Source organism: Sinocyclocheilus rhinocerous, unplaced genomic scaffold, assembly GCF_001515625.1.
Source record: "Sinocyclocheilus rhinocerous isolate Xijiao unplaced genomic scaffold, SAMN03320098_v1.1 scaffold1956, whole genome shotgun sequence".
In the NCBI taxonomy this organism is placed as follows: domain Eukaryota; kingdom Metazoa; phylum Chordata; class Actinopteri; order Cypriniformes; family Cyprinidae; genus Sinocyclocheilus; species Sinocyclocheilus rhinocerous.
The window spans coordinates 906,447-918,590 of record NW_015638932.1 but is presented as its reverse complement, the minus strand read 5'-3'; the positions used below and the strand labels follow the sequence as shown (position 1 = coordinate 918,590).

The 12,144-nt window shown below is 35.4% G+C and overlaps 1 protein-coding gene across 1 annotated transcript in view; it reads left to right on the top strand.

Moving 5' to 3' along the window:
- Window positions 1–12,144, top strand: part of LOC107750057 (partitioning defective 3 homolog B-like) — a 177,748-nt gene that overhangs the window by 46,980 nt on the left and 118,624 nt on the right. Inside the window, exons 4-5 of the mRNA XM_016565315.1 lie at window positions 2,101–2,201; window positions 8,672–8,763. Coding sequence (XP_016420801.1) covers window positions 2,101–2,201; window positions 8,672–8,763 — 193 coding nt within the window. The remainder of the gene's footprint in view (window positions 1–2,100; window positions 2,202–8,671; window positions 8,764–12,144) is intronic.

Sequence of the window (12,144 nt, the reverse complement as noted above, 5' to 3'; positions counted from 1 at the left end):
TGTACATGTTACTATATGAATATATTTTAAAATGTAATTTATTCCTGTGATGCAAAGCTGAATTATCAGCATAATTACTCCAGTTTTCAGTGTCACATGATCCTTCAGAAATCATTCTAATATGCTGATAAGCTGACAAGAAACATTTCTTAATATTATCAATGTTGAAAACAGTTGTGCTGCTTCATATCTTTGTGGAAACTGTAATACATTTTTCAGGATTCTTTGATGAATATGAACTTCAAAAGAACAGCATTTATTTGAATTAGAACTCTTTTGTAACATTAGAAATGTCTGTACTGTCACTTTTGATCAATTTAATGCATCTTTGAAAAAACAAATCTCACTGTTCCGAAACAATACATAAACTTATACACCCTGCTACTACCCTAAAACATTCTTCCTTATGCATTTTAAGGAAGCAATATCTTTTATTTATTTATTTATTTATTTAGGCAATCAGAGCAGTATTTATCTGGAAAAAAAATAACTAAATGCAACTAATAAAGAATAAGGGGAGGAATTGATGTTTACAGACCTGTTGTGAAACTGGCAGGAATTTTGCTTGAACTTTTTCTTTGCACATAAAAATGAGCACTTGTACATAAATACAGATGAATGACGCATAATCTGATTTAAAAAAACAACAACTATGTAGCATAAATAGCTAACCTCTGTAGTACCCACTGTCATTCATTAGGGTGGATGAATATGCTCTATTTGTTAACATGTAAATGTAGGACAGGCATATGCTAATGAGCTCATTAGTGGGGTTACTGTTTCTGAATTAGTCATTTTTGCTGCTTAGTATATATTTTTCATATATCTCAGCTTCATAAACATGGTACATAAAACTCTTTATCACTGTGGTAGAAAACCCTGTTTCTTATGATTCAGCTCATTTAACTGTTTCACCAGCAGTGGACCTTGCTGCCATGCCAGCGTTCCACACACTTGTGTACTTGAGATCCTTGAGATGTCACAGTGTCTCCGGCCTTATCTCAGGAGGTCTTGGAGATCCTCTTTAGTATGGAGGCCAAGGACATTCTGTTGTACAGTGCTGATATAAAACTCCCTCATTGCATTTTTCTGTAGTATTATTTTGTTCCTGTAAAAGTCAGAGCTGTTTTTGACGGATCTAGCATCCTGTTCCCGTAGCCGTTTCTGCTGAGCACTTTGGCTGTCGTCCCTTTTATGGAAACCAGACAAATGTGTGTGATGGGAGACGTTTGGCAGGACTGAGTATGTGTACGGAAAGCTGCTCTGACTCATTCAGATGTCTTTGTGCTTGTGTTCCGTGAGAATGCATTGTTGTGCTTTCATGTGGTGAGTTTAGTGTGATTTTAATTGTGTTTGTATGATCCAATGTGTGTCTGAAAATGAAAACACTCTTGGTGCTGTTCAAAAAGTGTTTGACCAGCACTTGTCTGTCTGAGAAGATAAAATTGAATAATGGTAAATGAGACATAAAAACAACGGCTCAAATGTACTTATTTTATGCTGGAGTTCTTCAAAGATCAGATGAACCAGTATTATCTTTACTTACAAAAAAAGTGTCATGGCAATACTTCTGACATTTACTGTGCTGCTACAGTGGTATTGTTTGAAGCACTATGTAAATGCCATGGTACATAAAAATGATAATTATACATTTCCAAGGTTATTATTGTTAACTGAAACTAAAATGTTAAACATTACTCATCATTAACTGAAATAAAAAAGAATTAAATATAAAAAAAATATTATTTTTATTTCAGCTAGTTGCCAAGGCATAGACGCAACATTTCTCATTTTTGTTTAGTTTAAGTTGAAGTACTAAAATAACTAAAACTTAAAAAATTGACATTAAAAAAGGCTAATAAAAATGACAAAAACACAAAATTAAAATGGAAAATATTAATAAAATCTAATTCAAGGTATTAACAAAACCTATTATGGTATACTAAAATAACAATGTTTGGTGCTATATGATTATATCATGGTGCCACAGTGCTTTTTCACAGTCTAAGTCAATATCTTTTCCACTTAACCTGGGTTTTAAAATGCAGAATGATTCTATTTTAGATTTAAAAGTGTATTCTTTGACTTTTTTCCCATCAGCCACTCCTCTATCCGTGCGAAGCAGCAGTGACCCCGCCCTCGCCCCGCCCCTGGAAGTCATTTCACTGGACCCTGAGGACACCAGCAGACCCCAGTCCACTGTGAGTGAACACACACCACATGCTGATGTTTGATAGGAGTGTCTGGGAAAGTGTCAACTTTCTTTTTTCAGTTCAGTTACAGTAAATGAAGGCCAAATTTGTATTGTGCTTTTGGAAGAAGCAATACAAGACTACTTTTGAGTTCTTGGTCTTCTGATGTATCCTGTCCTTGTTTGGAGGATTTACACTGAACACTCAACATTCATGGTCATATTATATTTGTGCTTAAGTTTGACGTTTTAGCTCTGCCATCATTGTTATCTTACTTTCTTCCATGATTGTTTTCATCAACAAAGCTTTTACTCTCGCTATATGTCTCTCTTTCATTCTTTGTGTTTGAGGTAATCTATTAAACAGCTCTTTTTGCTCTCACATTTAGACAGACACAGCACATATACTACTGCTCAAAAGTTTGGGGTCAGTAAGATTTTTTTTCTAATAGACAATAATACTTTTATTTAGTGAGAATGCGTTAAATTGGTCAAAAGTGACAGTAAAGACATTTGTAATGTTACAGTAGATTCCTGCTTCAAATAAATTGTGTTCTTTTGAACTTTCTTTTTATCAAAGGATCCTGAAAAAAATTTTTCCACAAAAATATTAGGCAGAGCACAACCAGTTTCAATATTAATAATAAGAAATGTTTCTTGAGCAGCAAATCAGCATATTAGAGTGGTTTTTGAAGAATCATGTGACACAATACTGGAGAAATGGCTGCTGAAAATTCAGCTTTGCATCACAGGAATAAATTACATTTTAAAAGATATTGAAATAGAAAACAGTTATTTTAAATTGTAATAATATTTCTGTTTTTAATGCATTTTTCATCAAATAAATGCAGCCTTGGTGAGCAGAAGAGACTTTTTCGAAACCATTTAAAAATCTTACCAACCCCAAACTTTTGAATAGTAGTGTAATTTTCAGTATGAATGAAGTGTTTAGGATTTTGCTGAATGTACTCTCAGTGCCTCGGGGTCACACAGAAAGCCAACACAGTATATTTTAATTCTGAGTGTGACATTTCCTAAATTGTAGCACTTTCAGGCTCTTGGAAACTGCTGAGTGTATTAGGATTACATACATAAAACTGTCCAATATCTCTAAAATATTAGCATCAAACGGGAAAAGAAAGTGTACCGCAATTGTTAGGAATTCTTAAGGTGTCTGCAAAATTACGACTCGCGCAGATGCTCGCACACATCTGTCCCAGATGGCTCTGAGTGACAGTAATCATGGCGGTGCACTCCATCAAATGACAGAGTGAGGGCACGCTAATGCATCAACGGCAGCACTTTTGAGATGGTGAGGATTCATAAATATATGCGTATTCTCTCTGCTCCCAAATAAATATCTGCTTCTGTCAGTGCCACCGCTGCTGATTCCAATTCCTCCTGCAAGACTTCTTCAGCACTCTTAAGAATCAGGTGACACTTGTAAAGGTTAATTGGAGACTGCACTGTGATTTTGTTTTTGCTAGTTAAAACGTGATTTATAATACTAGGACATGTTCCTGGATCAACATTTCTATCAATCAATCAGTGCCTACAGTCAGAGGCCAGCTTTTAGTGATGCACTGGAAAATCTTGATCTTGAGCAAGTCTGAACCCCACTGAAAATGAAATGAAATTAGCCTTTTAATTTCATTAATGTTATAATACTGTACATTATGCTGTACATGTGCATGTCACTGTTGATCAGTTTCAGACAGTATCTTGTAAATTGACACTACAGGTCAAATATTTGGGTTGAGTAAGATTTTATAATGTTTTTAAAAGAAGTCTCTCACCAAGGCTGAATTTATTTGATACAAAGAAAGAAAGAAAGAAAGAAAGGTCAAAAAAGGCAAACCAAGGAAACAAGCAAACTATTGAAGTAAAAACAAAACAAAACAAGAATGAACCAACTAATAAATGAACAAACCAAACAAATAAATTGATGAAAGAAAGAACAAATTAATGATTAAAAAAAATCAAACTAATAAACCAAGGAAACAAGTAAACTGCTAAAACAAACAAAAAATAAACCATGAATAAACCAATAGAAATGAATAACAAACAACTTAAAGTAAGATAAGAAAGTAAGACAGAAAGAAAGAAACCAATAAACCAAGGAAACAAACAAACTTCAGAAACAAACAAAAAGTAAACCAAGAATGAACCAACTAAAGAAATGAATGAACAAACAAACAAACAAATGAACAAAAGAAACAAACAAATGATCAAAAAAGGCAAACCAAAGAAACAAACAGACTACCTAAACAAACCAATAATAAACCAAGAATAAACCAACCCATGAATAAATGAACGACCAAACAAACAAATTAACGAAACAAAAAATAAACAAACAAGCAAACTAAAAACTACCAAAAAAGGTAAACCAAGCAAACAAGTAAACTACTGAAATAAACAAAAAAAATTAACAAAGAATGAACAAATCAATGAACAATCAAATTTAGAAAGAAAGAAAGAAAGAAAGAAAAAGAAACCAACCAACAAAAGAAACAAACAAAAACAAACAGTGAACAAAGCGAATGTCCCCTGACCGTAGCATTGTATGAAAATCAATTAAAGGTCCTGGGTGGTTATTAGATCACTGACCATAATTACACATCTCACATTCATGTTTATGTGTGCTGGAAAGTCTAGACAAGCTCCTCAGCACATCTGATAATCATCTTGTGGCCAACAAACTGGGGCAGAGAATCACCATCCCACACTCATAATTACCCGGCTCTCCTGTACATACAGCTGTGATGTGAGCAGGGCAGAGCTCAGCAGCCCAGAGAAACTCCTCAAATCATTTAACGGTGTGCTGTGCTTCAGTGGAGGTGACCGCCGGCTGTGAGCTTGAGCTCCTGGGATGGATGATAAGGGACTGGGAGAGCTTCAGGGTTCCCCTTCCCTTCCCTGCCATAACATGAACATGAAGCTCAGAGTTCCTCCAGGGAGTTTTTCAGAAAGGACTTCCATTAGATCAGAAACTGCAGTGTGTACTTCAGACACGTGATTTACACAAGACATTGCGTTCTGATCTGATGGTCCTGGAACAACCTGATGAGATTCATTAAAGATATTATTCAAGACCCTAAACCTAATTTTAAAATCTGATCTGGTCTGGTTATGGAATATTGTTCAAGGACTAAAAAGGATGCTGTTCCAAGAACTTGTTCTAGTCGTTTTGGTTTGATTTCATAACTTGCTCCTGAATCAACAACATTAAGCCTGGAACAATATTGCAATGAACCCATCAAGACTTTTGTTTTGGATCAGATCAGAAACTTTACAGAGAAAAAAGCAGCTTGTGCATGAAAATCATATTTCCAGTAAACGCTAACTGATGGATAAAGTTGTGTTGAAGGCACACTAAGAGAATTTTGCCAAACGATGTTGATATTTGAAAACACCCAAACAAACACGCCCATACGCCAAAAGGACATCGCCCCTATTTTGATAACTCTGCCGCACACGTACATACATGACCCTGGCAGCGACGATGGCGGATTCTGCTATGCTATTCATCAATAAGTGAAAGCGATGTGTGTTACTATGGTAATTCAGGTCGAATGTGTTTGGTAGTAGTGTGTTTTGAATGGAAAGCTGCTCCAATATTTATGTGGGTCCTACCTCTTGCCTGATCGTAACCCTTCTTTTTAATGTTTTGTTCCTCCGGAATTTTCCTCTTTTTTTTTTTTCTATCTGCCATCTCTCGCTATCTATAGTCGATCTGCTAATATCCGTCCTGTGCACTTGCTGAGCGCTCTCTTCTCCTTGTCATTATTAGACACGCCCCTTACTGCTGATTGGCAGCAAGCGTGTTTTGGGACACTGTGGTCAAATATTGCCAAGCAATAGCGTTAATAGTATTAAAAGGCTCAAATATCATGGTATGTGGTATGGTACCCCAAGGTACTTTAAAGAATGAATGCCATGGTATTACTAAGGCACCATGGTACTCTTAACAATTTGAGTTAGTGTCTTTTTGTCTAGGTCTTATGTTAGAATTTGTGCTGAGTTATCATGTACATTAGATTGATGATCAGGCGTTGCTGTTGTATTATCTGTCAGCTCTACAGTTAGATGGATGGATGAGATGGACTCAAAGGTCATAGAGAAACACATTTATGATGCAAATCCCTACACATTTAATTGCAATAATAAAATGTGATTTATACGACATATGTTCTCTCAACAATGCAATTTTGACCCAGTGCGACTTATTTTCTGGAAAAAAAAAATACTGTGCTTACTACATCCATAATAATTCATTATGGAATATATAGTTTTTTTCAGGTGGCCAGTTTCATTGTTATTTTATTTATATTGTATTTTAAGACAAAAACAGTATCAGTTTATCAATAAAAACTGAAATATTATTGCAAATTTAAAATATTTCTATTTTAATATGTTTTAAAATGTAATTTATTTCTGTGATGCAAAGCTGAATTTTCATCATCCTTACTCCAGTCTTCAGTGTCACATGAGAAATTATTCTAATATGCTGATTTGCTGCTTAAGAAACATTGGCAACACTTTACAATAAGATTCATTAGTTAAAAGTTATTAACTGTATTAGTTAACATGAACTAAACATTAACACACACACACACACACACACACACACACACACACACAGTCTCTTACAAACTCTCTCATTGGGCTTTGACATTTATTCAATTACCATATTCCCAAGAGTTTACCCACCACTCATAAGTCTTATGTAAACAGGCCACGCACCCCGAGAGCCAAGGACACATATTTAATATAGACTCCGCTCTCACTGCTGATGCGTGTGACCGTGAATGTTTTACTGTGTTTACTTCGAGCCTATTTAGGTCATAAACATATCAACAAAATCCTCACATCACGCCTGAGTCAGTTTTTTGGGGTGGATCATATTATTTTTTCCCCCGTTGTTCTATTTAGTTCCCACCAAAACCTGCAATACCGTATTTTCCAGAATATAAGTTGCATGTTTTTTTTTTAATCATCTTAATTTTTGAAATTAGCTGTGACTTATATAATGCAATTAATGTCAAGTGCACAAAACATATGCAAAGCACAAGTTAGTATTGGTGCAGAATGAGCTCAGTACGTGAGCCCAAGTTTGTTTGTGGAGAGCATTTCAAACACTGGTAGTTTAATTTTTGCTTAAAAAATATTTTGGCTTGCTGTTTATAATACATGTTGTTTATAATGAATGCTATAATTTATGTTTGTTTTGTATTGTATTTGTATATTTTTAAATCCTGTTCTGACTACACTTAAATTAAAAAAAATTGTTGTGTGTATCTTTTAATTTACCAGTATTTTACATTATATTTAATTGCAATAATAAAATGTGATTTATACGACATATGTTCTCTCAACAATGCAATTTTGACCCAGTGCGACTTATTTTCTGGAAAAAAAAAATACTGTGCTTACTACATCCATAATAATTCATTATGGAATATATAGTTTTTTTCAGGTGGCCAGTTTCATTGTTATTTTATTTATATTGTATTTTAAGACAAAAACAGTATCAGTTTATCAATAAAAACTGAAATATTATTGCAAATTTAAAATATTTCTATTTTAATATGTTTTAAAATGTAATTTATTTCTGTGATGCAAAGCTGAATTTTCATCATCCTTACTCCAGTCTTCAGTGTCACATGAGAAATTATTCTAATATGCTGATTTGCTGCTTAAGAAACATTGGCAACACTTTACAATAAGATTCATTAGTTAAAAGTTATTAACTGTATTAGTTAACATGAACTAAACATTAACAATACTTGAAACAATACTTCAAAACATGAACTCAGAAACTATAGTCATTTTTTGTAAACGTTAGCTTGAACATGTCTGCTTTCCCTTTTCAGAACGGTTACGTCATCCGACCATCTCTCCATTAAAGTCTCTCTATGTCTCTGTTGTCGTCCTCATGTGTGCACTCAATAAAGGAGGGAGATGCACATTAACAATAGCCCCGCCGCTTCTGCTGCCCCTGTGGCCCTCAGTAGCATGTGGCCTAGCGGGGGATAATCGCTCTCTACTCAGATAATCTAGGTCACTTTCTTGTGTTTGCTGCGTCCCGGGGGTGAGTCAGTCGGTCGGTCCGTCCCATGTGTTTGTGTGTGTGTGTTGGGTGGAGAACAGGGTATGTTCTGGACCAGCATTAGCAGCGGCTTCACGGTGAGGAAAGTGGACCTACCCTTTTACGGTGCATCATTTAGTTTTTCTTTATCTTTGTGTTTGTTTTCTATTCATTTGCCTATTATCTGTTTTGATCGCTGTCCCCAGATCGCTTAAAAAGAAATGAAAGGCAGTGAGAGAGTGACGTCAAGGACGCAATTACAGTATTTCAGTGCAGAACTGTGTTCAGCCACTTTGGCATGCTGCTCAGTAGGGAACATTGAAGCTTGGTGTGGATGTTTTGGGTGCTCTAGCGAAACTGAAGTCATGGTGAGTGTATATTTGTGTTGACAGGGTGTTGGTCATGCAACCACTATGAAGGGAGGAGCCATGGACAAACCCAAGGTGGACGTCCCAAACTCCTGGACTGGACAAGTCAACTTAAGGTGAGGGAGTTTGTGTATGCATATATACATGATTGTGTAGGTGCACTCATAAGTTGGGGATAAAATAATAACAACAACAACAACAACAATAATAATGATAATAATAATAATAATTCAGTAATCAGTGCAAGCAGCAATCTGTCCTGAGATTACTTTGGGTCTTTGTTTTGCAAAAGCTCTTTGTTGTCAGATTAAGGTTAAGTGTGTGTTTGTGGGGCCCCGTGTGTTTTGTACATGAGGTCTTTGCATACTGTTATATACTGTATATATATGGTTTTGGTAAAAATTTTACATACACTTTGCAGTAACTGCAAAATGTTAATAATATTAACAAAATAAGAGAGATCATACAAAATGCATGTTATTTTTTATTTAGTACTGACCTGAATAAGATATTTCACATAAGAGAAAATACAAGAGAAAATAAGTTGAATTTATAAAAAAATGACCTCGTTCAAAAGTTGTTCTTAAAGGCACGATATGTCATTTTCGCCGCTAGAAGGCGCGTATTCAAAATAAACAAAGAAACAAAGGCGTAGTTTGATGACGCCGTGACGAGTGTGGAATCATGGGAGTTGTCGTCTTCATCCCCACAGCCGATGCAATCCGACGGATATTAAAGCGTCTTTGGTTTTTCCATGTTTTCTACAAAACAAAACATCGAGGGTGTATGACGTCATTGGCAGGCGACACAATGACTATATGGACATGGTCCGTGTCACTAGTTAAAATTGCTTATTTCTCTGGATTTAAACATTCTTCGAAACATTTGGGATAATGTAAGTACACAAGTCAGCAAAATATATAACACTTTTCTAGTGGTTTTTGGATATTTGAATAATAAAATCTTACATATTGTGCCTTTAATACTGTGTTGTTTCCTGGATGAAAAATGAACAAAATATTAAATGTATGTAAATACATAAATATTGACATTTATCAATCACTTTATTTATTTACTTCATTTTGGATATATTTATTTACATTTAATTACATTTTTTGATGCATTTATAAATATTTATTTTTACTTACATTTATTTTATGTATTATTTTACATAGTTTAATTGTTGATTGATTTGTTTACATTTATTTAAATGTTAGTTATTATCATTTGTTACTTATGTATTAATAAATATATTCATTTAAATGTACAAATATTTCCACACAGTTTAATTTTGTATATATATATATATTAGGGGTGTAACGGTTCTTGTTAAAAGATCGAACCGTACCGTTCTCCACCCACGGTTCGGCACGCACATTGCACTGCGGTTCAACTTAAATCTGACAAAACATCTGTAATATGGCTTGTTAAAAATAACAACAGGTAAAACAGACAGAGTTCGGCTAATGTATGTTTCTGTCGATTGATACGCATTGTGGCTTCCTAATAGATTACAACAACAGCGATGAACAAAAAAAAGAAACGTAGACAAACTAGTCACTCTTTGTAAACTTTGTTTAATGCGACTGCCGTATGCTGGAAAATGACCAGTAGACCAGTAATTTATGCCGTCATCACCCGGGTGTTGATAGTGCGTGTGCGCAGGTGAGACCTGAACAGCACACGTTGCTATCTGTGTTTAAACTTAACTCGTTTAAGCCTTGCCAGTTTAAACATTCAAGAGCCAGAAGACGTGAATGAGAACTCGTGCGCGCAGTGAGAAGATTTGTGTGTGCGCTCATCCAGAAGCGCCAAACACGTGTCTCAGAACGCATGCAAATATTTAGTTCTCTTTCATGTCTTGTGCTTGAATGGACAAATTCACACAAAAATTATGTCAACATGCCCGTTTTGGTGAGTATCCTAGTACTGAATGATACAGTATCAGTGTACTGGATCCGTGCATTTGTCTTAAAGTTTTTAATATTAATCAAACAACAAAAGACATGGAAATCATTCACTACTTTTGATTGAACATGATATGATATGAAATGTTTCTGTTTCTTTTTGTATATATGCTTATATTATATATACATATATACTTACATATAGGGCTGAACGATTAATTGCATTTGCGATAATATCGCGATATGAAATAACGCGATTTTTCAATCGCAGAGGCTGAGATTACACTCGGTCACGTGACACGCCAGAGTAAAGAGGTGTGTTCGACTTGAAGATCGATCGGTGTAGCCTATGACATCAAAGTACGGTGAGAGAAAGCATAAGGAGACGTCCACGCTCTCTTACAGCTCTCGCAGTACTTTGATGACACGCACCCATCGGTCTAAGCAGCGCTGCTTCAAGTCGAGCGTGGGCCATCAGCAGAAAAAGAAAAGAAATAAAACAGTAAATAGCCAAAGGACGTAATTAGAATGGGAGATGGATCGGTTTGTGAAAGTGAAGAGAAAAGCCATAGATGAAGTCGCACAGACCCAGGCAGATGCTGGTCATTCAAATGCTAAATGCAGAAAATATGACAAGGCATATCTTGCTCTCGGCTTCACTCACCGTGTCTATACCGGACGCTACAGTTGTTGCGTCACGCCGCAACAGCTTTGCACTGGACGCGACAAAACGACCGTTGCAAATCATATTAACTTTGTGTCAGTACGTCATAAATAGAACAAGGCACCAGTTTAATGTTGGATTTTGTCGCGCCGCGCTGCATCCAGCGTACACAGCGTCACTGATTATAATGGTTTCTACTGTATTTTGCCGCTCGCGTCCGGTGTAGACACGGTGTTTAATGTCGTTGGTGAGGAGGAAAGCCTGTGTGTGTCCTATGCCTTAGCGGACAGCATGAAACCCACAAAAAATAAATAAATAACAGAGAGAGAATAATAATAACAGTTATTCTCTCTATGCTATTTTCAATGTTTCAAGTGATGCATGTGTTTTTTCCCTGTAGGTTTTTTTAATTAAATACGATTTTTTTATAGGTTTAAAGGGGGGCTTGACCAAAAAAGTTTGAGAACCACTGGTCTAAAGTTAACAGACAGTGTTTAGTGCAGTCCACATGTTTACATATGTTTATTACAGTGACTGTGAATGACCTAAAGTAGTGTGGTAAAGCAACAGATTTGTTTTTATATTTCTGCAATCTACTTTAGTTTGTGTGATTTGTTACTGACTTTCATATTAATGTTTACACCAGGCTTATTTGTCAGTGCTTTATGTTGTCATAATTATTACATGCTTACAAGGTTGGAAGTTCAACAAATCAGTCAATATACTACTGTGATTGTAGTTGTTAAATAAAAAGGTCATTCATATCAATTCATGCATCACCCAATTTCATCGTAACATATAGGCCTGGCCTACAGAAAAGAACATTTATCTTTACTCTATCTAATAGTGTTGGTCATACTATACAATGATTTATAGCTTGTCTTTGTTGAATAATACAGAACATAAAGAGCTTTAAAAAAAAAATT